This window comes from Etheostoma spectabile, chromosome 3 (assembly GCF_008692095.1).
Source record: "Etheostoma spectabile isolate EspeVRDwgs_2016 chromosome 3, UIUC_Espe_1.0, whole genome shotgun sequence".
In the NCBI taxonomy this organism is placed as follows: Eukaryota; Metazoa; Chordata; class Actinopteri; order Perciformes; family Percidae; genus Etheostoma; species Etheostoma spectabile.
The window spans coordinates 15,128,113-15,151,112 of NC_045735.1; the positions used below are offsets into that span (position 1 = coordinate 15,128,113).

The 23,000-nt window shown below is 40.6% G+C and overlaps 2 protein-coding genes across 2 annotated transcripts in view; one reads left to right on the plus strand and one right to left on the minus strand.

The window, feature by feature from the left end:
• LOC116687059 (glutamate receptor ionotropic, kainate 1) overlaps nt 1-23,000 on the plus strand; it is a 27,249-nt gene continuing 4,249 nt past the window's right edge. Inside the window, 8 exon segments of the mRNA XM_032512152.1 lie at nt 1-468; nt 10,381-10,548; nt 10,665-10,739; nt 10,742-10,921; nt 16,043-16,224; nt 16,724-16,777; nt 17,225-17,398; nt 22,445-22,552. Of these exon segments, the coding sequence (XP_032368043.1) occupies nt 384-468; nt 10,381-10,548; nt 10,665-10,739; nt 10,742-10,921; nt 16,043-16,224; nt 16,724-16,777; nt 17,225-17,398; nt 22,445-22,552 (1,026 nt within the window). The 5' untranslated portion in view covers nt 1-383.
• The window catches only part of LOC116687060 (transcription regulator protein BACH1), a 25,741-nt gene continuing 17,816 nt past the window's right edge, over nt 15,076-23,000 (minus strand). The window contains exon 6 of the transcript XR_004331453.1: nt 15,076-15,090. The gene's annotated coding sequence lies outside the window, so the exon portion shown is untranslated. The remainder of the gene's footprint in view (nt 15,091-23,000) is intronic.

The following is a 23,000-nucleotide window of genomic DNA, read 5'->3' on the forward strand; positions in this document are numbered from 1 at the left end:
CAGCCTACAACTCAAGTGTGCACTAGAAACAGACCATGGTAAGAGGGAAGTCTGGCTAGTGACTATGGGAAGCTAAACCTTGCACGCGCACGCGCACACAACCCCACACACACACACACACACACACACACACACACACACACACACACACGTTAAGGACCTTAGAATGAGAAAACTGGAGTTCTTCTGATCAGTGACAGCTGCAGGTGGAGTGTGTGTTCTTGTTTTTGTTTTCCTTTCTCATCACAATGTGTGAGGGATGGATGTGGGTCGGATACCAGTTTATTTTTCTAACGGATGCAAGGACTGGCAAGTTATCAGCATGAATTACCGAGGGCAGAAAAACTGATATCAATGTTAAATTCAACTCTGGAGAGAGGACCATGGCGAAAAAGAAGGGACTGTTCTTTGCACTGCTGCACTTTATAGCAGAGTTTTGGCTGACTTCGCAGCAGGTCCTGAGAATTGGTAAGTGGTAAATTGTCAGATTTTCTTTATGTCCTTCCTATTTGTCAATGTACCAATATAATAGACACTATACACTCATCGGCTTTGGAGAAAATGTTAAGATGATGTAAAGACCTGGGTGAAAGGTAATTTCCCTTTGGGATTATAACCTACTCTACCTCTCTTTTTAGTATGTAATAAAAGAAAATTGGCTTTTTGTGGCATTACCATTAACATGATATTTTTTATATTTGTTATCATCACACAGTGCGTATAAAGCATGTAGAATTCCATCTTTCTAAAAGATGACCAAATAAACATTATATTAAAATGCATGTGGATGTCATGCAAAGACATCCATGCATAGGCATTGTGCAGCTCAGATGCTGTAGCTAAGATAACCTCTCTCTCCTGGCACCAGCAACCAAAACTTCCAATAAGCAGTCCCAGTGTGTCAGGGTTCAGTTTTATCTGTTCCTGTGTCACTCTAACAGACCTGCTTACTGAATCATATTATCAGTATTCTACAACAAGCCTACATACAGCTGCATGTTATTCAGTTTATATCGACTTTCAAAAATATGTTTATGCTGCAGAGACTTTCCATATAGTTTCAATGTTTGTACAGCATCCTTATGAGTTTCACTGTTGGATTATTTGGTTCATACGGTTTTTCTTCACCACTGCACACTAAATGTTGTAAAAACTAACTACTACATTTAAAACTAAATGTAAAATTGGTGGGTCTTTGCAAATTATAGAGTGTGGTCTAGACCTACTCTATCTGTAAGGTGTCTTGAGATAACTCTTGTTATGAATTGAAACTAAATAAAATTGAATCCAAAGTTGTCTGATAAGCCTTTGAGAGTTTCACTTGGAATTAGACAAACAGAGCTCTTGCTCCGACTCTTCCCCTTTTATTGCTGATGTAACTTTGTAACAATGAGACGGTAACAAATGATCCACTATTCCTCTTATGGGTTAGAAGATTACATCAGAAAAATGACTTTTTAATTTAGGCTTCAGGCTCAGTTCAATGCAGAGGGCAACTTTTTCTAATTTTCCTCTACTTCCAAAGACTTAACATTCAGACTTTGGAGACTAATAGGCTGGTTCTAACAGTCCCGATCTGTTCACTATATTGTTAATCTCTGTAAATCATCTATCACTCTCCGAGGCCACCTAATCTTTGTCATTCTCTTCATGACCCTAACCCATCATAATCTCCCCCATATGGTGTGTAGCTTGGTTCAATTAACATTTCTCTGGCATCAGATTGTGACTGGCTTCCACTCTTTTCACTGGGGTTGGTAATAATGGTAAATCTTCTCCCTCAAGCCCTTAAAAACAACTAACACTAATCTTCTTTATGCAGAAAGTCTCTTCCCCAAATATGGTACTTAGGCAGCGACCAAATCTCATCATTGGGGAGAGCACAGAAGCAGCAGCTTGTGGCTTGGCCTCCACTCTAGTTTGCAGTTTGTTAAATTCCCATTTCATCTTGCTTGCATGCTTTATTTAGTGGTGAGATCGGATTTATTTATTTATGATGATTCGACCCATATGATGTGACAGTGCGATTAGCTACGATCTGCCAGAGAACTATCCTTTGATATGATATATGATGCAATCACCTCCCTGCTTAATAGTCTAGCGTCCAGCAGTTTTATAAATTAGGTGGATGTGGTACAGATTATAATCCAGGTTTTTTATTCTTTCGGTCTAAATATTTTGGTGTTGGCTCAAAAGCAGCAATCCTATAACAGAGAAAGCTCAGTGCTCTACATCAAACGAAGATAGTAGACTGGTTAGGACCTCCTCATTCATTCACAGTCTGGCATGGGCCCAGGTTGGAGTGGTGCTGGTGGTGCTGGTGGTGTTTTTGAGGTGGGGGGTTCTCACTGGGAACTGGCCCAGGATGGGGAGAGGGGAAGAAAGCAAAACACTACGTCATTGTGTTCCTCTGCCCTTCATGTGATAATTGCACAGAGTCACAGATTTGAATTAGGATCTAAAGATCAGTCCCTAATGTTAACCTGTTCCTTTGGGTTTCCACCACGCTACCTAAACCTGAACCCGGTTATCTTTCTAGCTCTGTACACTGAAGGGAGGAACAGAAGTCTATAAAAAGCTAAGCCTAAGGGTTTATCAGCATTTGCCTGCAGCACGAGCAGAATCTTTTGTTTTTGTTACCTCCCAGCATGCATCACCCCACAGCATTGTCTGGCATATTAAAGATGAGATCAGCTCAGTGATCCTTAAAATTATATTGAAATGCAATTAATGGGTTAGCAAGACTTTTCATTCCACCTTTCTTTATAAATTGCATCAATAATAAAGCTGATGAAACTGTGGTCACATTACATTGGAAAAGAAGTTGGAATTTAATTTGCAGGTATTTCTACATTGTTTATTTTATTTTTGACTATATGGATGATTGCATTCTTCTACTATACACAAAAGTGTCTCACATGACTAGCTTGTCTAGCGATTTATTACTGAAGCATAAATGATCCCAGACAGCTCCAACGTCCTTGTCCATTTGTTCATTTGCTTGCTAATAGGCTATTGAGTGAGGGCATTGATCCATATGTCATCTGCAAACATAACGTGTAAGGTGCTTATTTCCTATTTTCTCTGCACCAGTAGTGAAAACGAATCCCATTTACAGTGTTGTTTGTCCTACTCTATGAAATGTAAAGATGCCCTGAGCCATGATCCCATGACCCATTTTTGAAGTTAAACTCCAAGAGCAGACAGTTCAGGCAGGATTATTTTCAGGTCAGAGCGTTTTGTTGCAAAATGTATACAGGATCAATTTCTTAATCAAAGGTATGTGTTTACTCTATGTCCAAATTTTATTTTACAAATTCTTGATCCTGTTTAAGAGAACATTTACTCAATGTTAAGAATGGAAGCATGTGGCCAAGTGTGGATATAAATGCTACAATCTGGAATAACCTTAAACATTGGTTTATTTTCTATTGCTACTGTCCATTTGAAGTAGAGCTAGAACAATAAACCGTACCGTTATATGGCAGTCAAAAAGCCAATAACCAGAAATTGCAACAGAAAAATGCCAAAGATGCGTGTCACCCATAGTTAGTCACCCAGAGACCAGACAGCTTTATGTAAAATGTCCCACTCAGTACATGCTGTACGTTGGTCACAGTTCTTCAATTCAAGGGATCTTTTTATATAAAGATTATTAGTTAAATGTGTTATTAACGGCAATAACGCAAACCCAATTTTAACGGCGTCAATGTTTTTATGCCGAGATTAATGTTCTTTTGGGCCTAGCAAACTTTGTAGTTTTTTCACATGCTGCTGCAACAACTAGTTACATTAGAAAAACTACAACACCCACCGGATCTAGCTAGACCGGAAACACAACAACAGGCACACCGCACACACGCCGTTTGGGCTCGCGAGCCGGCCAGAGAGTAGTACCGTTAGGTTCTGAGTGGATGGGGAGCGTGAGACGCTGAAATGGACGGCAGTAAGATTCTGGATGGAAAGTTTCCTTTTTAAAGTTACCAAATGTTCCACTGACCAGACCAAAGGGATCTGAGGGATCTGAGCTATCATCACAGCACCTCCAGTCTGAAATACCCCCCAATTTGAAACACTGACTAGGTTAGGACCTGGACAGGTGTGGTGAGGGTTGCCCAACAGGCAAAGGGATTGAATTTGAAATATTGTGTCATCGCAATGTCACTTGGTACTATTACGTAAGTGTAACATTTGTGTGATTTAAGTAAACAAAAAGGTTTTCTGTGTTTCTATGTATTTAATTTGTACTTTTGAGCAAAGCAAAAATGTCTATTTTGAAAGGTTTGTTTTTCCCCATTTCATTTTGTAAAGTATAAAATTTATTAAATGCGTTTTAGGGCACAAGTTGCTCAGTTGACTCAGACTCAGTGTTGGAGTTATCCTCCATTCTGTTTTCCAGCTGACTGGTCCATCACATGATACTCACGCCGTAGAATGTTAAAGGAGAAAGTAGACCTATCAACAGGAATTAATTATCTAAATTATCGGGAAAACTACGTCCTTAACAGCTTCAGAATTCATTTTAAATGTATTTGTCATTATGCTCGTTTAACTTTTTATGTTCAAGTTGAGTGATAAAATGAAGTCACAATCTTGAATATCGAATTAAAAAATGGAACCGTTGCCACCCTCCCATGTCACGTCTGGTCATATTCAAGTGCTTCGAGTGAGCCAAGCTCCTCTAACTTAGCTCCGGCCAGTCCAAAGAGAGCATGGAAACGGCAGACGTGCCGTCCTCTTTCACTGGTGTGTAGAAGTATTTTGAATATCCAGTGAGTTATGTTGACAATGTTCACGTTGTTGACAAAAAAGCCACAGTTTGCAAGCGCTGCTATGTGTGTGTACTATGTATTCTGTGTGTTTACCATTGGATATTCCTTCTGCTTATAGCTCTAGCTCAACAAAACCACACGGTTGAATTTCAGCCTGCGTGCCCGTTATGTAGCCCCCGACTAAGCCTTTATTGGCTAATCCATGGATGTATAGCGCTGCCTGGAAGACGACGTTGAGGGCTTCAAACACCCAACTGTGTGGTGCGAGTCGTCTGAATTTAGCATTGTCAGAAAACTTTTTGACTTGATTAGCTTTTTTTTATTGTCAAGTTTCCAATTGGCTGAAGATATGTTATTGTTACATTATGTTGTCAATTAATGTTTTAAATGTGACAATGTAATGTGGTACATTGGTGAACAAAAGGTCAGACATATTACATTCAAGTGTAGTCTAAAAATGACATAGCAACCTGTGCTTAAAAAGAAAAGAAAATGTAATCAAAGATTTGGAGAATATATAAAACCTCCGGAGCCCCGAGGATTACAGCAGTTTAAGATGACAGATCTTTTTCGTCATTTTTCAGAGCCCATAAGTTATTTATTACTGTTGGGATGCAGACACCATTTCAAACAATATATTAAAAAGTGCAAATATTTACCATCCCTGCCTTAACTAGACATGTCTGCATGAACGGAAGAGGAACTCATTAAATGCCGCTCTTGACAATGGTAATGCAATTTCATTGGACTACAAATGTTAAAGCCCGGGGTAGAGACAAATTCTATTTTTTTCCTGGTGATATGCACACACAACGTTGTGGGGTCTTAAGAGTGGAGTTAGTTGAAAGCGCAAGTAGAGATAAGACTGATGATGTCCTGTTTCAGTTTTTTAACCACATGGATATATATATATATATATAAGCTAATTTGAAACCAATTTTCCAAAAATTAAGTAGTTTGGTTTCTGCTTCACTCCAGATGTCTGATGGGGGTCAGGATAAATTGATTATGATTATAGCTGAGCTTTTGTACTCTGTTGCACAATAACCAAGCTAACAGATGGAGCATGTTACTTCCTGATACAGTGTATAGCCATCTCAGCTGTATTAATCAATGTGTGTTGTCCACAGACATTTTTAACAAAGAGCTCAGCTACTTGAAACACTATAAACCTCTGATGTGGACCAGCACTGATTGCTTGGACCAGCGCTCTTCATGCTGAGCTGCAGACAAACTGCCGTCACTCTGGAAATCAAGAAACTCACTAGCCCTTACACATTCATTTAAGATCTCATCTCAGGTGGAAATGAGGAGAGATCCATGTTTTCTTTCCCTGTAGAGTGTGCCTTTCCACTAAGCTTCAAAGAGGAAATAAATCAGTAAAAAGTACAATGAAATACATATTTGTTTTTGCTGATAATTGTGTGTAAATAGGTTATACAGCTCATTTCAAATATGAAACCTTCCAACCAAATACACGTCTGCCTGAACACAGTGGCCTACTCAGCGTCTGTCTGACAGCTGCTAACAGGTCTGTTTGTATTCCTGACTTAGGCTTATAGACTTATGATCGTTTCTCTCTGGAGGAGGCAGCAATTTAAATTGGCTGTAATGGGAAATGTATACAGTATATGATTAAACACCACTGACACTGCATTCATAGCTAACTCGATTTCATTTAGCATGTTTCATTATTTTGTCTTAGTTCATTTTTATTATTTGCCATGTAATGCACTTTGCAGATGCACAGAGTACATCTTTTAGCTGCATTTTTCATCTCTTGCATAGGAATGGATATATATAGCTTGAGGTCAGCTGCAAAAATGTTGATCAGAAAATCTAAATAGCAGCAGCTATTTTAGCCTTTTGCACCATCTTTTTTCACAACCCTGTTAAAGTATGAGGAAAACAAAATCGCAGATTGGAATTGATGCTGTGAGGCTGCTACAAGGATTGTTTTGTTGTTGAATCCTTAATATGGCCCGTGACATTAGCTGCAGCCTCTGTACTTAAAGCTTGAAAAATCAAGACAGCACAACAGCAAAACTCCTGTTAATTTCCTCATTTTAAATGAAAAAAAAAAACCTTGAAACATCAAAGACGTAATACATTTTCTTTGCAAATTTGGATTAAGGTTATTGTATTTTGGAATGGAAATTTCATGTTGCAGTGGAAAGAATTGCGGACTTTAACAGGTCCTAGCAGCTGCTCACTGAGGCTTGCTAACCATAATTAGGATTGGCACTTTCAAGCACGCTTTTAGTGACCAGGGAGTCCAGACAAGGCTCTCTCAGTTTGGGGTTTGAGGCTATGCTACACCAAAGAAAAAGGTCATTCACAATCAAGGTCTCAGGGGGAGCTTTTTAAAGGCCCCTTCTCCTTCCAAATCAATCCCAATTTCACAGGCAGTTCTTCAAACACTGTTAGAGAGTGCAATGACCTATTGCCATCTGTGGCCTCAGTGTTGAAGAGAGGTCATTTGCAAATTATTTTAGCATAAAAATGGCATCTTCATGATTTGTGTTCATGTTTAATGCAACTATTGATTAACAACTTTGAAAATGGCAGAGCTTTTAAAGTACCTTTCTTTCAATCTGTGTTTTGAAGGATGCCGCATACACAAGATTTTTTCTACAATTTATTTGTTTTAGGATACAGAAACTGACTAACCCTGACTCTGTTCTGTCTGCACTCATGAATGTTAATGTGCTGAGAACTGACATTAAACTCTGAATGTAATATTTCAGAAATCCTATCACTGAAGGCCCAGACGTTTTAAATGATTTACATTTGAAAGGCTTGGGTGAAATCGATGTGCACGGGCAAGGATAAGGACACTGAATCTCACACGAGTCTGACCGCCCTACATGCAGGTGGTGAAAATCCAGTGACAATCCAATGTTTTTCTGGCCTTAATCCTAATGCTTTTCATGCTGTGCTTTATGTAACTGAAATGTAAAACTTTGTATGTAGCACTGTGCCCAGCTAGAGTAACACGTGTCCATATTGCCGCCATGGCAAGCCAGACCGTCATCTTACTGGAGCAGCGCGGTGGATTAAGAGTTTTTAGAAGGATCTTCTCAACTCAGAAACAACCCCTCCCTACTACACATAGAGTAACAGATTTCCAAACCCCATGTTAAAATTGGCTCCATTATGATGCTTTCAGGTGCAAGTTTGTACTTAAAATCCTGTGTACTCTTACTACATATAGTGCAGTTTTTAGATGTTAATCCACTGCAGCCTCATTTAGCCTCGGAGTCTCTTACAGTACAATATAAAGGGGACAATGACGGACAGAATTACAAACTGACCACCAAATTTCACAATAAGCACGGATTCTTCAGTCATATCAAGTAGCAGAGGCGCTTCTGAGGACTTCCATGTCACAGATGCGGGTAGAAATGAAACCTCTTGTCTTCTACTAGAGAACCTACAAGTTTCATACACATCCAAATAAGTAAGTCCTCACTAAAGAAGGCAACTAATCAGCTAAAAAGAAACATGTACAGAAGAAAACATAAAAGGTAGATATTTAGAGTATTTTTAGACTTACTGATTTAATGGAACACAACCTTCATAGCAACGGTGTTTTGGCAACCTGAGCAGAAACACTTAACCTCCTTACAGTAAATTACATTATGTTATGGGGCTTCATGATGTGATACTATAAATCACAAGGTAGTGGCTACACACTTAATATCATTTCATTTAAGGTGACTTGTCTAGAGCAGTACAATGAAAAAGATTGGAAATATGACTGAGGTGAAAGAGTGCAGCGCTTCATCTGCTGGACTGAACTGAATTACTGTGGAAAAAAGAAGTTGGTTGGTAGACTGACATGTAGGGCTGGGACGGTTACCGCAAGACCGCGGTCACGCGACGTCTGAGCTGGTCACTAGGCCTGGCAAGCCCGGTTCCTTTTAAGGATACGGGTTAGGTTACGGGTCGGTATTGCTAGAGGAGAGCTGCGAGCCGGACCCAAGCCTGCAATCTTACAGACTGTCTGCTCGACCTACTGCATGTGTACACCAAACCTAGGTGTTATTTCAGACGTTAGAGAACGGCTTTGGTTTCTTTTATCTTTATACTCGCTGTACCTGTACTTTTTGCTCCGTGGGTTGGAGATAAATCTATTATGGCTGGCGCATATGCAGAAATTAAGTTGACTTGATTAGCTATAATAAACTAAGGGTGAGGCATGCTTTCCTAACAAAACCCCCCCACCAGCTTTGTGATATTAGGCCATGTAAACAGGGTGAAGTCAGTAAAGGTTAGGGGTGGGGAGAAAAAATAAAATAAAATAATAATCAATACAACATAGTATCACAACAGTGACAATACTGTATTGATACACAGGCGCCGAGTATGGATCTGTTATAATATATTATATATGTGATGGTCAGTTTGTCCCATTCTGCAGCAATAACACACAAGTGATATGAACAAACAGAGAAATGTTTCTTTTTAGATGAAACAGATGTTGACAAAGTTTCCTTTTGGGGAAGTAATTGGAAATTGGGAAAAATCAGAAAACTGGAAAAAAGGTTATTAATTGCAATATATCGCAGAATACGGCAATTTGTTTAAAATCGCAATAATATTGTATGGTGGCATAAGTATGGTGATGATATCGTATCGGGAGGCGTCTGCTGATTCCCACCCCCCCAGTAAAGGTCAAGCTTTTCTCTGAAGGACATTAAATCCTGTCGACCAAAAACAAAAGAAGCATCATGTGGTAGAAGTACAGAAACTGGGCCACCTTACACAGCTGGCAGAATTCAGTCATGGTAACCTTCAGACGCTGTAACGCTGAGTGAAGTCAGTCCATCAGTAGTCTGCAGACACAGGGCTGTGGAGTCAAGTCTGGCTACAGCACAGATGCATTCTGGGAGGCGCTAAGCTCCGGACACAGCAACCGTGGCTCTGCTAAATAGTCTCAGGAGGGAACTTGTTTTGGTGGAAAATTTGCACCTCATACAATATTAAAGCTCTTCTATTATTTACCTTTACCCACTTAGTCATCATTTCTACATTACTGATGATTATTTATCAAAAATCTCATTGTATAAATATTTTGTGAAAGCACCAATAGTCAAAACTACAATATCCCCACAATATTGACATTGATGTATTTGGTCAAAAATATTGTGATATTTGATTGTCTCCATATCGCCCAGTTGTAGTTGTAAGCTGGATACATGGTTAAACCTTTTACCAGTGTATCGCCGTGTGTCCACAGCAATCCCACCAATCTGTCCCAAAACGTCCCAGTTAGAGAGGACATGCCATAAACATATTCTTTAGTAAATCTTTATAATAATTCCCTGAAGGAACAAAGCAGGCCTACCTTGTTGCACGATCCAAATGTTCTTTCAAACCTGCCATTTTTAGCTTGTAGCTTGCCAGCTCGGAGTTTGTTGTTACTCAAAGCAAAGGGATTTGAGAATGGCGACATAAAGAGAGCGGAAGGAGAGGGACATGCGGCGCATGAATGTCAGGCTTTTCCTGTTGATCTATTCTAGACCATTGGATCAATAACCTTTCTGCTTTTCTTCAGTGTGATCTGGCTAATGTTACACCTCCACTGTTTCTTCTCTTCATACAGGCGGCATCTTTGAGACGCTTGAGAATGAGCCCATTAGTGTTGAAGAACTGGCCTTTAAATTCGCTGTAACCAACATAAACAGGAACCGGACCTTAATGCCAAACACCACATTGACCTATGACATCCAGAGAATAAACCTATTTGACAGTTTTGAGGCCTCGAGAAAGGGTAAGTATAACCTTGTTGTATTCTCAGAAGCATATTGTGTTGAAGAATCAATAAGAGAGATTTTGTCTTTTATTGTGTCCTCTCTCTCTCCTCCACTCTCTGTTTTATGACTTCAGCCTGCGACCAGTTGGCTCTGGGCGTTGGGGCCGTTTTTGGCCCCTCTCACAGCTCATCTGTCAGTGCGGTCCAGTCTATTGTAATGCCCTGGAAGTCCCTCACATCCAGACCCGCTGGAAACACCCCTCAGTGGACAACAAAGACAGCTTCTTCATTAATCTCTATCCGGAATACACGGCCATAAGCCGAGCTGTGCTGGACATAGTGCAGTACTACAAGTGGAAGACGGTCACTGTTGTCTACGAGGATGCAACTGGTGAGTCAGGGTAGCAGCACTGATTAAAACATAGGGAGCACAGCGGTGGTGCCAAATGATATCATACATCAAAATAATGGCCATGTGAGTTAGGGCTGCACGATTATGTCCAAAATGATAATCAAGATTATTTTGATCAAAATTTTGATCAAAATTATTCTTATTATTTGTTGATTTTAATGAAAACAAATTGTATTGTCACATAGGCTGTTTATAACTGGAGAGGGAGTGTGATGGACGCTACTCACAGAGAGACGGCTGATCATTATGAACGGGTCACGCACGGGTCAAACGGTGGACACACACGGCGTGTGTATGAAACGTCTGTATCATCACTGCGCTGCATTTTTATGAACTATGATATTCATCTCATGTAATGCAAAATTAAACCATATCCATATGAACAGCATTGTAGCGGATGCGAGGACATTAGCACCGGTGCGTCCTAGAGGAGCTAACAGCTAACAGACGCTAACTAGCACCGACTAGCACGCTCACTGCTGTTGTCTGAATAACAACACACGGGACAAAATGTTGCATTTACCGGTAAACTGGTAAACTTTAGGACCGACGTATAACCGACTGCTGTCTGTTGAGTTGTCCTCCCGTTACTCTGTCCTCTGGGACTGTCTCCATCTAGAAACTAAGCTGCGCGGTGCAGGGACAACTGACTGGCTCATGAGCAGACGGCTTTCCGGAGCGGTAGATCGGCTTTGCAAAAAACCCGGAGCGTTCTATGAAATGACGCTTTAAAAAAAATAATCGCTCGATCACATAAATTTGATCGTGGAAAGTCAAAATCGTGATCGTGATTAAAATTCGATTAATTGTGCAGCCCTAATGTGAGCGCACTTACACACATGTGGGCTTTGGTTGTGGCGGTTCTACTTTCATGGTTTTCCCTACCATTACATTAGCAGTTTGGGGTTAGACGAATGGGAGCATCAAAACTTTCTAATTAGGGCTCAACGATTAATTGCATTTGCAATAATATCACAATATGTTAAAATGCGATTTCCTAATCCATATAACAAAGGCTGCGATTTGGTCATGTGACTGGCGAGAGCAAATCAGTCTGCACTCGCAGAGAAAGCATCAACTTGGCATGCTAACGCTACGCCGTAGCCTGAGCAGAGTTCTGTCATTCCAACAACTCTGAGTTGTAGTTATAGAACTTTTACAGCAGTTTTAATTAAACAAAGGGTTCTATTTGGGCTTGAGTCCATACACGTAGACTGTATTGATGTAGACTTGCAACAGCAATTGAGACCATAAATTCATTATGAATATATTAATTTAAAAGATGTATATTTTACATCACTTTGACAGCAAATAACTTTCCATCGGAAGTGTTTAAAGAACCTATTTGTCCGTTGTTTATTTCTAAAAAATACAACAATGTATAAAAGGCTCCGTTACCTTGAATCTCATGTTATGGCTCCGTAGCAGATGTTCTAGCATGTTAGTTAGCAGTAATTAGCCTGTTCCTATGTTAATGTTTACTGTTAATGTTAACTATCATGTTGGTTAGCAGTAATTAGCCTGTTCCTATGTTAATGTTTACTGTTAATGTTAACTATCATGTTAGTTAGCAGTAATTAGCCTGTTCCTATGTTAATGTTTACTGTTAATGTTAACTAGCATGTTGGTTAGCAGTAATTAGCCTGTTCCTATGTTAATGTTTACTGTTAATGTTAACTAGCATGTTAGTTAGCAGTAATTAGCCTGTTCCTATGTTAATGTTTACTGTTAATGTTAACTAGCATGTTGGTTAGCAGTAATTAGCCTGTTCCTATGTTAACGTTAACTAGCAGAGCGACGGGGTCTGTTGGTCCATTTCGGTCACTGTCTATGGCAGGAAGTCAGATAGAAGGCTTCCACATTTGCAGCCCTTTGTTGAACCGGATTCTCTGTCCATGAATATTATACGGTCTAAACGGTGGTTGGTGTTGAAGGTGGCATGGATTATAGCTGTGATACAATTAAAATAATATGGAATCAATATTATGGATTACAGCATAGATTTACTGTGCATGTATTGTTAAAACGCTTTACAGATCAATAGATTAATCAATCAAGACTAAATGAAGACAACTATTTTATTTATTAAACAATAATAGCAAAAGACTCCATTTCCACTTTTTATAAATCGAGGATTATCTGTTTTTCTTTGTTTTTAATCCACTGTCATCTGAGCATGATAGTCTGGGATCTGGGAAACCGTGAGGCATTTTGCAATGAACATCTCATGGACTAAATAATTAACAGTTTAACGTAGTAAAAAAACAAGTGACAATTTATGTTTCAAAATAATACTTGTTGCCCTAGTTTACATAATTAATTGTAATGTTCCCTGTAAATAGTAGCCTAGTATGATTTATCATGCAAGAGATTAACAGAGTATGGCTAAATATTATAGTTTAGACTAAAGTAGGGCTGGGAAATCGATATCGTGATATGAGACTAGATATCATCTTAGATTTGGGATATATCTAATATGGTAATATGGTAAATGTTGTCTTGACCTGGTGTTACAGTAAAGTCATTTTACCAGACTGTTCAGCTCTTCTAATATTTACCTCTACCCACTAAGTCATTAAATCATTTTTGGAGAATATTTATCAAAAATCTCATTATGTAAATAACATTTTGTTAAAGCACCAACAGTCAACCATACAATATCGTTGCTATAGCGACATCAAGGTATTTGGTCAAGAACATGGTGACATTTGATTTTTCCATATCTTCCAGCTCTAGACTAAGATTTCCGGTAATCACGTGCCATAGTGCCCTGCAGCTGTCCACACGTGGCCGCGTGCCAACTGGCCACATTATATATTATATAATATTATCAGGGTTAGGGTTAGTTGGTAGCCTGCAGAGTTCCAGTCAGATCAACAACTCCACTCACACAATCTAACCTCCAGCACCTAGGGAACACACCGTGTACACTGGATATTAGATATTCATATTTACAGTCTTATGTGTCACACCAAGCCCTGAGCAACAGTAGACCACAGAGATCATGGTTGGAAAAAATGTCTTTGGAATCATCTCAAACTGTGCAACAAGCTGAAGAAGCATGTAGAGCAGCACAATCAAACGCAACAATGTCAAAATCGCAATATGGACCAGTGCAATATTTGTTAAAGGCAAAATATGTGAATATTCTTAATGAAATATTGTGGTGCTGCAGAGACGTCCCAACCTACAATGGTCTCTAACAGACAGAAGAAAAAAAATCACCCAAATGATCATTCCCTTCAATATCGTGCATCATATTAATTATAAATACATATTCATACACACACAGACACAGAGAGTCTATGGTCTTACTTTAAGAAGATGATCTCCTTTGACTCCGGTCAGCAGGGTGCAGGACGTCCGCCGGGGGTGGAGCACTAAGGGACCCCGCGATAGTCCTACAGCCCCGCGGGGCATCGGCTCATCGGGACAGAAGAATGGCAGAGCCCGTTGTTGGAGACGGCTCCACTGCGGCGTCCAATCTCCCGCCACGGCCGTCTCAATGGCGCCAAACCTTCTTTCTGGCTCCCAAACTGGCAGCAAAGTTAGCTCAGTTAGCAAAGTTAGCTCAGTTAGCAAAGTTAGCTCAGTTAGCAAAGTTAGCTCAGTTAGCAAAGTTAGCTCAGTTAGCAAAGTTAGCTTAGTTAGCTTAGTAGCAAAGTTAGCTTAGTTCCTGACGACCACGCTAGTGATTTTTAGCTCGAAAAAACAGACTACCCCGCTAATGACTTTCAAAGCAACGTCTTGATTAGCACACTTGTCACAGTTCTTGATTGCGTGCCAATTCCACGTGCTTGGAGTAGAAGTTCTTCTTCTTTGGACTATGCAGACTGAACGCTGCCCTCTACTGTTTATTAGTAACAGTCGTTTTACATCCCAATCGGTTCTGTAGAATGTAGAACACATAGACCGTATCTTATTGATTAATATGACAACATGACCAAATGTAATATTGTGCTAGTAGGATCTCCTTTTTGTTGTGGTTAACGTTACCTTCTTTTGCAGAATGCGTTACGGTACCCAAGTCTGCCCTCTCGTGGTCACACCGAGGAACTTAAACTTCCAATTAGTCAAGTTACCGTCGCTGTAGAAACAAGAGCATGATGATACTTCCGGGACCAGTTTTCAAAATACAGTGAAATACACTATTGTCGGCCTTGATGCTAGGAGATGACGGTAATGTGGATTTAAAATCGGAGTGTTTACTGCCTTCTGGTGGTCCAGTGCAGAACTGCGACATCAAATGAGTCAAATTGGCGTCAATGCAGACTGAAACTTCCGTTAAACACTTTCAAAATAAAGTAACAAAACAGACACATTGAAATAAAATTTAACTAACCAATTGTTAAATGATTACGCTATGTTAAATGTTGTGTTTGGGCTTAGTCACTTAAACCCTATAACTCCTTCAGTGTATATTACAGTTAGGCTAGTTGCTGCTAAGAAATGATTTTTTACTATGAAGCCATCGTAGAGCACGGCGTGCCAGCTGTTATAGGCTATGCTTCTGTTCATTTCCTCAGATTATGATACCATAAGCTACTTGATACATTTAGGACCTCTACATGAATGGGGACACAACAGTGATATCATAGGCTACGCCAGGAGGCTCTGAATGTGTGGCTAAAATTAATGTTGTTTTGGGATGCTCACAAAATAATCTAGCTTGTATATGTGCTAGAATTGTACATCCTGCAGAAGTGACATTTAGCATATTTATTAGGCTTCCTCCTCTTCTCTTCTCTTACCTCATCTTGTGTTATCTCATCTGACAGAGCAGATGTTGGTCAAATAAAAATGATGACAGGTTTGTTAGATGGATTTTGCTGTTTTGTGGTCTTATACACGGTTTGCTTAATTTCTTTTGAAAAAGCCCCTCAGCTGTGTAAGACAATGTATTAGGCTATATGTTGAGACTGAAGCAGAGGCATTTCTTTGAGCACTCAAAAGCAGTTAAAAGCTGATTATGTTTTAATTACATAGTCACTCTTCCACAATTAACCTTTTCATTTAGAGAACTATAGTTAGATGTTTCCAGAGCGGGCTTTGGTCATGTTTGTCATCCTAATTAATGGTCTTCTTGTCTTTTAATTTAAGGACTCATTCGTTTGCAAGAGTTGATCAAAGCTCCGTCCAGATACAGCATTAAAATCAAGATCCGCCAGCTGCCAACCGGAAGTAAAGATGCCCGTCCTCTGTTGAAAGAGATGAAGAAAGGGAAGGAGTTCTACGTCATCTTTGACTGCTCTTACCAAACATCAGCTGATGTTCTCAAGCAGGTAAATAACACACACCAATCTACCAGCATGCATTCTACACACTGTCCTCAGGGTTTAATTCAGGACCCAAAATGCAATGCTCTGTCAGAAATCCAATTTGAATGTTTCAGTGGAGAGTGCTTTCTGTGTTGCTTCTGGTTTAATATTCACCATGTGCAAGATGAGTCTAATTCTATCCCCTTCAGAAATCCCATGATCATTTCCTTGTCTAAGCAGAGCCTGTTGTTGAGCCAGACACACATCTAGAACCAAAAGCTGCACGGAGATGAATTGGAAACACAACGCTAACATGAGCAAATTCTGACATGTACTCACTCGGATACTTGTTGATGCTCACCATGCATACAATACAAGATGAGGCAATTCAGAAAATGAGTGGGATGTGTAATTTCCAAGAGAGTGTTGGTATAGATGTGGTTATTGGATAGGGAAGGGAGAGATTATGTATGCTGGCTGGAGAAGAACTAGATGCTTGTCCCTCATTTCTCATCCTGTTTAGATCTTGTCCATGGGGATGATGACTGAGTATTACCACTTCTTCTTCACCACACTGGTAAGGAAACTGCTATCTAAACGACTACATCTCAAGAACACACAAAGGTTGCTTTTTATATAAGTGCACAGGAATTTGGACTCTTGGCATTCACTTTGAAACTGGATTGTAAAACCTGATGGATAGGTTGGTAACATCCACGTAATTACCCCGCTCCGTTGTCTTAATTAAGTGTCTCTTTTATCCTACGCACACTCAGATGTGTGTGTTCACCTAGAGATCTGGTTATGCAAAGATTATGCAGATGAACTCAAACATCTGTGTTTTATAATAAGATTGCTGGACGTCTTCAGTGCCCTTGGCATAATTCCATGCTATTATACCGTATATTCTTCCACAGTTTTAATCAATTGTCCCTTCACCCTTGCTGAGTAACTCACTTCTACTTCTTGGGTATTTCTAAGCTGAATCACTTCATTCTGCACTGACGACGTTGCACTTCTACAGGACCTGTTCTCCCTCGACCTGGAGCCGTACCGCTACAGCGGGGTCAACATGACGGGGTTCAGACTGCTCAACATAGACAGCCCTCCGGTGGCCTCGGTGGTGGAGAGGTGGGCCATGGAGCGACTGCAGGCCCCCTCCAAAGCTGAGACTGGAATGATGGAGGGGATGATGACAGTGAGTCAACCTTCCACCTTTCGTCCCATGGGCCCTACCTAGCAGCCACGCGATGCAACGGCCGACGCTACGCCCGACGCAAGTGTCCTTGCTAGTCTAAGACCGTCCAGCGGCCACGTCGTTTAAAATAACACATGCACCTACACCCATCTCTCATTACAGGGAGGTGTGTTCAGGGGCATTCTGGGCGTATTGCTATCTTGATATCATTGTTATTTTAACAGAGAATTAGTAAAAAGCACCTAGGCTCGTGCACAGCGCACGCGCACTATGCTTGTTACACACACAGGGACACGCAGCAGCACACACACATGTAAAAGATTACAAATAAAATATTATGGTCCAAACGCCCCTATCTGTCAAAGGGAATGGGAGAGGACCTCTGATTGGTTGATTGCGTGTTACGCCCAGAACACACCTATGAAATAATGACCTCACTGAGTACAGCCCGGCGTACGGACCCTTTTTACCACCGTCACACTAGCAAAGGTGGATTTGGACACGCCCTAAACACACCTGCCCCAGGCGCTTCACGCCGTGCGCTCAGATGGTTAAAACAGGACCTCGTGTTAAAGGTCTGTCCTGGTAGGGCTGGGTTCCTCAGTGGGGCCCCCATGTTAACGATGTCCTCTCTGACTCTATTGGGCTTGGTTCCATCCTGGAAGCGACATGCTCTAAAGGTTGCTGAAGGCCCGTTAAATCTACATGAAGCATTTCGCTTTTCGCCCGAGAAAAGTTGATTGAAAAGAAATCAGTGAAATCAGCCAGTTTGATTTCCACATATTGTTTTCCTGCCTGATTTGATTCAAGCAAGTTAGGACAATTACATTAGTAATTTAATCTCCCCAGTTCCTTTATGAAGGGGCAAAGGAATAAACATAATTTGCAAAACATCTCACAATCAGAGGAAAATAAGTCAAATTGAACTCTAATCGAATATCATTTACATATTGCTAACTTTGCCTGTCAGACATGGACCAAAAAAACTATCCTCTTATATCAAATAAGGCCATTCTCCCCATCCAGACGTAATCACTGAGAGATTAAATGTAAATGTGTAAATATGTAGACTAGTTTGGAAAGCTACACAAGACCTTTTCAAACAATTCTTCTGAGCCCCTCACTTGAGTCAGAATACCGTAATCCACCATGTTGCTTTCTGATTGTGTGTTCAATCAGAAAGGTATTTTGAATCAAACTGCTCACCAAATTCAGCTCCCACTGTGTCTGAGAAGGTAGCGCTGCAGTGCTCTGAGAAACCACACGCTGCTGTGCACCTACAGCCACAGTCCTGAAGTGATATGCGTAGTGTGATCACGCTGTTCTTTAAATAAACAACTCAAGCAGCGCTGATTACGTAGCGATGTGTACATGAATGGGCGGCTGAGAGCGCCCAGATCACGTCATCCCGTGTGCACCGCCAAAGGCGCTTGAGCTTCCATCAACATCTGCAAAGAGTTCGAGTTGGGTACATCCATCCATCGTCTCTCATATCATCCATCGCATCATTATATCATCATCCATTTATCTCCACCTCCTTCATCCATCCATCATCCAGCATCATTCCATCATATTTCCCAGTCATCTATCTCTCTCCATCACATCCTCACATCCGCAGAAATCACTCACCATCATATTCATCCATGAACACATCCATTATCATCCTCCCGCATCATCCATCATCCACATCCAATTCATCTATCTCAATCCATCATCTCATCGCCGCGCTCAGCCATGCAGCAGGCAGCCATCCAGCCAGCAGCCACGCAGCACCCTCCGATCCATCCTCCCTCCATCAAGATAAGGCATCAGACCATCCACATGGTCAGTTGACGTCATGTGCCTGAGCTCATTAATATCATGAGCTGGTAAACGATGCTGGGTATGTCTCTGCAAATGGCTAGCTGTAGCCATAGAATCCAGTAGCTAGTGGTTGAATGACAATGGAGGGGCCACATGAGCTAGTCTTCCTATTTCCACGCTAGAATGTGGAACAATGTAACAGGTAACCAGTTTTTTTTCTCCATTCCATTTTACAAAAGTGGTGAAGCGTAGTAGAGTATTAGATCTTATTAAGTACTAAAGTACTAATAACACACTCTAAAAATACTCTGTGACAAGTAGGATCCTCCATTGAAAATGTTACTTAAGTAGAAGTGTGTAATAGTAGTGAACACCAGGAGGCTCAGAGGAGAAGGGGGGGCAAGTGTGCGGCTGGGGAAAGGTGGGAAGAGGGGTGAGGACAACTGCTGGAGGGTTACATAATAACAAGGTCCGAAATGACAGGAGAGGTTAGTGGCAGCCGAACAGGGGACTTCTTAAAACTGAGGATATGAACTGGTAGAAACCATGACAGTGGTTATTCATTTCTTATTTATTTATTCTATCTGGTGCCAGTGAGCTGCTTGTCTATTCTTATCTCTATCGGTTATCACTGGGGGGTCACAAACCAGGCCTCGCATTTGCAACACACCGGCCATATTCAGAGTCCTCCCTTACACAAAATAGAAGAAAAACATAATTCCTCTGCAAAAAAAAGTAAGACAAGCAATGAAGGAAACAAACAAACAGATAAACACACAAAACGTAAAGATGTGTATAAAGCCGTAGAGTCCAAGAATGATTCCAATCAATGGAAATGATCCCAACATGATGAAATTAGAAACTTCTCTAACTGGACCTTTGTAACTGCGTTATCTGAAGCGTCCGAGCAGGACGCTGAATCCTCCCCCTGCACCCTGCTCTCATGGAGGAGGGAGGGCAAAGACATCTTCCCCTGCGGGAATCAAACCTCTACCACATATTTAATACTACAAGATAAGTTTTGCAGAGAAAGTTTTATGAAGAACTCACAGCTCAAGGGAATAAGGCTGAGCTTTTGTGCACTCGGACTATTTTCCGAAATGTCCCAGTGATTTGTTGGTGAGGCGGGTGGATGGAGGCCTGAGGGAGGAGTGTGAAAAAGCAAATGAGTTTTTTCTCACAATGTTGCTCCTGATGGTCTGTCCAATGTATTCACGGATAATCACTTTTTATCATCTGGGTTCTCCATTCCAACAAGATCCATGTCATCACCACATGTACAGTAATGACACCAACACTTTTGATTGGTGGGGATTAAAAAGAGACTTAATGACATGAATAAATCTGGACTAACGGGTCAAGAAGGTCTCACATATGTGTGCAATAAGACTGTGTGAAGCGGTCTAATCAAAGAGCAACTTCACCAAATGATACCGTGTAACCTTCTACAGATGCATTAGAAACAGATGTCAGAACTTAATGAAGGGGATAGCGGTCCTCGGGATGGTCTCTAGTTTGATCTTAAACCTTTTTTTCAAGATTATTTTTGGGCATTTACGCCCTGTACTGACAGGACAGCTGCTGAAGAAGTGAAGGTAAATGCAGATATCTTTGTTTAGAGCCAACATTTATTTATTATTAAAAAATCATAATGTTAAGCTTCAAGTCAAGTCAAGTTTATTTCTTGTGATATGATGAGGTTAATGATATCCTTAATGATATCCTTAATGATAAGGTAGAGTCATTTCACTCTTCTGTTTGTTGCTTAGTGTGTGTTGACCATGGCTCAGGGTACATTAGCTTTGGTTCCAGCAGATTGAATCGAATTCTTTTCAGTTAGAAACCGACTGATGCAAGTTTCTTTTCAAAGGCTGAAAGAACAAGATGATGATCATCTCTGAATACACCTGCAATTCATTTCTAACAAAAACCTCCTCAAGACCGAGCCACATAATATGTATATTATACATATAATAATATAATGTATACCACATTGGAGTATTTTGTAGAATCTATAATGCATGGTGACACAAAATTAGTTACCCAGATTGTTAGATTAAATATTACAATCACTCATAGTAGCAGCGATGGACAGTTCATCCAAAGACCCAATAAAGTCTTTCCCTCTTCGCTCAACCGTCATTCCTTCATTCCCAGAGTTTTGTTCTGAATGTGGTGGTTTGGCATTTTGCCGGTGGGCTACCATGTGCTCAGTGGCATTTGGTTTGTGTCAGTCCAAGTGCCACCAATAATCTCTCAGTCTGAGAGCACACACTGACGGGGAGCTTCACTACTCTGAGCTTTCTCCTCCCATATACCAACTTTATTTCCCAGACGTATTTGGCTATTATTACTGGCTTCTGTTCTGTCCCTTTTAAAACATAATAACTTATTACTGTTATGCTTACTCACAATAATCCACAGTACTCTCTGAGAACTACTTTCTTCTTAAGAGCACCAAGCTACTGTCTTATGTTTGTGCAGAAAGAATAAACTGTTCCCAACACGTGGTCTGGTTAGCCAGTTTGTCAGTGATAAGATGGAAATGAGGGGAGCAGCAGCAGGTTTTTCTTTTCATCGATGTGTGATTATAGTTTCTCAGTTAGATGTGATGCAACAGTCTCAAATAGGAATGTGGCTGTGGTTTCAGCCTCACCACATGTTTCTGAAAGGTGTGATATATGACGATTTTCTGTTTTGGAGTCAACTGCTCCTTTAATTCTATTTTCGTTACACTTATACGCAGCCAAAAAGGAACTGAAACTATGAAATGCCATTGGCTGAACATGGCGAGTAGGTCACTGGGTGTATTGATTTGCTGATGTGCCATCTTCCCCCCCCCCCCCCCCGTTCTCTGAGCCCTCTGTACCAGAGATGACTCTGTAACGGGACTGTTATTCAGCTGAGCTCACTTCATTATCAACTGTATTCAAATATCCCGGAGCTCTGCTGCCCACCCACTGCTCTTTACTCAGACGGAGGCCATGCCTGCCCGCTCCATTTATCTCACCGTCCACCATGCTACATGCTCAGGGACATTTCTATTAAGGATCCAGCCAGTGCAGAATGCCCATTAAGATGCAGTACGCCTTTGTCAGTGTTCTTTGCTTAATGTAGCACTCATCAATTATTCATTTTTTAAGAACTGTTTTCATTTTTTCCCAGGCTTCTGCTTGACTGGATTGATGACAATAAAAACTGAGGGATTCTTTGGTTTTGTTTTCTGCTCTCTCTTTGCCACAGGCACAATGGAACGGCTTGACGGGACAAATAGTAATAAACAAGACAGACGGCCTGCGGAAAGAATTTGATTTGGATGTCATCAGCCTGAAGGAAGATGGCTTGGAGAAGGTATCTGACTAACTATCTGACCCGTGTCTCGTTAGTGTCAGCACAGTCATAGAAGGGCTGGAAGGAGCAGGGAAAACATAGACACACCACTGCTACTCTAAGCTGCTTTTTTCTAAAATGGCAGAAAAGCAGTACAAAGTAGCCTACCTTGAAATCTGGTGCACTAAATCTGGTGCATGAACCTTTTTGACAGATAGCTTGTGTGAATAATTGTAGCTGTCATTTTAAAGCCAAAGGTTTGTGGATGTTCCTTTAATCACATTGACAATGCTTCTATACCTGTTAATGACAGATCTCTTCACGACAAAGAAAGGAAATTTAAGTTACATTTTTAGATTAAAACATCATGAGAGCAGTAATCAGATGAGTTTTTAATTTCTTATTATTTTTGTCATTGTTCATTGTGAGTTTGAGGGCTCTGGGATTAAAATATGTTTTCTTTGTTATT